Source organism: Octopus bimaculoides, chromosome 6 (genome assembly GCF_001194135.2).
Source record: "Octopus bimaculoides isolate UCB-OBI-ISO-001 chromosome 6, ASM119413v2, whole genome shotgun sequence".
Taxonomy (NCBI): Eukaryota; Metazoa; Mollusca; class Cephalopoda; order Octopoda; family Octopodidae; genus Octopus; species Octopus bimaculoides.
The window spans coordinates 114521446-114523625 of record NC_068986.1 but is presented as its reverse complement, the minus strand read 5'-3'; the positions used below and the strand labels follow the sequence as shown (position 1 = coordinate 114523625).

General features: G+C 35.5%; 1 protein-coding gene across 2 annotated transcripts in view; it reads right to left on the bottom strand.

Annotated features, from left to right (window-relative positions):
* The window catches only part of LOC106872072 (RNA-binding protein Musashi homolog 2), a 287270-nt gene that overhangs the window by 270885 nt on the left and 14205 nt on the right, over positions 1-2180 (bottom strand). For both annotated transcript variants that reach the window (XM_014918924.2, XM_014918925.2), the window contains exon 2: positions 1716-1756. In XM_014918924.2, the coding sequence (XP_014774410.1) occupies positions 1716-1756 (41 nt within the window). The remainder of the gene's footprint in view (positions 1-1715; positions 1757-2180) is intronic.

Sequence of the window (2180 nt, the reverse complement as noted above, 5' to 3'; positions counted from 1 at the left end):
GAGAGAATGTTTGTAAAAGACAAAACTGCGATGTTTCATTTGCAGGTCTGTGTCTTACTGTCTCACGCATATACACTAACTCAATCATGCACACACGCACACACACACACACACACACACACACACACACACATCGATGGCAACATGGGTTAATAAAATAAGTACGGTACATTCATTTAAAGTATTTGCTCTAAGAATGGGATTATAAGAAGAGGATCCTTCGTTTGTGTATCCGTGTCCATGTTTACGCTTCTTGCTTTATATAACACTAAGTTTCGCCCCGTCTGGAACTGATAGCATATCATCTATCTCTCTCTCTCTCTTTCTTTCTCTCTCTCTCTCTTTCTTTCTCTCTCTCTCTCTGTCTCTTTCTCTGTCTGTCTGTCTGTTTCTCACACACACAAACCTATATGCGGGGGTGTGTTTGTGTGTGGTATAGAAACATTGATGGTAGATTTGGGAAAAGAATTAACTAATGCAAAGAATTAATACGAATTTATGAAGAAAAGGGACTTTAATAGAAATGTGCTTTTGTTTTTTAATATATTTTTGAAATCAAGATCGCTGTTCCTCATATATAGAAATGTATACATGTGTTAGTGTGTGAATGTACGCACACATATACGTTGTATATAGTTTTAAGTAGTTCTATATCATAGTGTATAGGTTTTGGTGAAATTCGTAAGTCATATGTAAGACATTCACACCCACCCACACACCCACCCACGTATACACAAATATACATTTATTTGTATGTATATGCATATATGTATGTGTGATTGTGTGTGTGTGTGTGTGTACGTGTGTGTGTGTACGTGTGTGTGTGTGTGTGTGTGTGCACGTGTTTGTTTTTGTGTGCCAGTGTGTACATCGATATATATATAAACACGGTGAGATGCAGTGGCCTGCATGCACCGACACATATAGATTGACATAATGACAGACAGGCAGACGAAGAAAAAAGCTAGACGAGAAATTTACAATATATAACAAGAAAGATTTAGTGGGAAAGTTATAAATATTCATTCTTTCATTCACACGAAAGTAACGGAAATGAAAATGTCTATCTTGATCCTCGTAGTCTTGAAACGAACATGAATAGAATGCATAAATAAATAAATAAAAAATGTCCCTCGTAAGAAAAATTCCTCTGTTCTTCCCACGTGAAACAATGAAAACTAGAATGTTAACAGTATAAGAAGGACATCAGTTGTAATATTATCAATAGTAGTAGTAGTGGTAGTAGTGGTAGTAACAGCAACATAAAGCCAGCAACGTTTTAGGGGTGGCGGCCAGCCTATTACATCGAATACAGTATTTGACGGGTACTTATTTTATCGATTCCGAAAGTCGGCTTCTGTGGAATTTGAACCTAGAACTTAAAGAGTCGGAAGAAATGCTGCTAAGCATTTTGTTCGACGTACTAATGATTTTGCGAATTCACCGCCTTAATAATAAAAATCTTTGACATTTTGGAGGGAGCGGGGTAATTCAATTACATCGATCCCATTACTCAACTGGTACTTATTTTATTGACCTCGGAGAAATTTGAACTCAGAGCATAAAGACCCGGAAGAAATACCACCGAGCATTTTCTCAGGCATGCTAATGGTTCTGCCGGCTCGCAGCCTAAATACTAATAATGATAACAACAACAGCAATAATAATAATAATAATAATAATAATAATAATAATAATAATAATAATATACATACCTCCAGTTGTTTGCCAACTTAGTCCTCCTATGAACATTTTCCTGGAGACATCGATGGAGCACATAAGAAGAAAGAAAAAAAATATATAAGTGATATACTGTGTGTTTTATAAACATAAGATAGACGTATGTACGTATGTATGTATGTATGTATGTATGTATGGATGGATGTAAGCATGCATGGATGGACTATGCATGTAAACATACATGCATGCATGTATGTGTACTTTTTTTCCATTCTCTCTCTATTTTCTCTTATTCCTTTCTGTCAAAGTGCATAGGCTCGAAACGTAAAAGACTTTTCCACTTTTCCCGAGCGTCAAACTAATACACTTGACTGTTGTTCCTACACCTGTCTACGTCTTTTGTTTTTCTATAAATTTCAGCTACATATATATAACTATAAATTATTTAAGATTATTGCTACAAGTCATTAATTCATTAATGTATGTGTGTGTGTGCATAT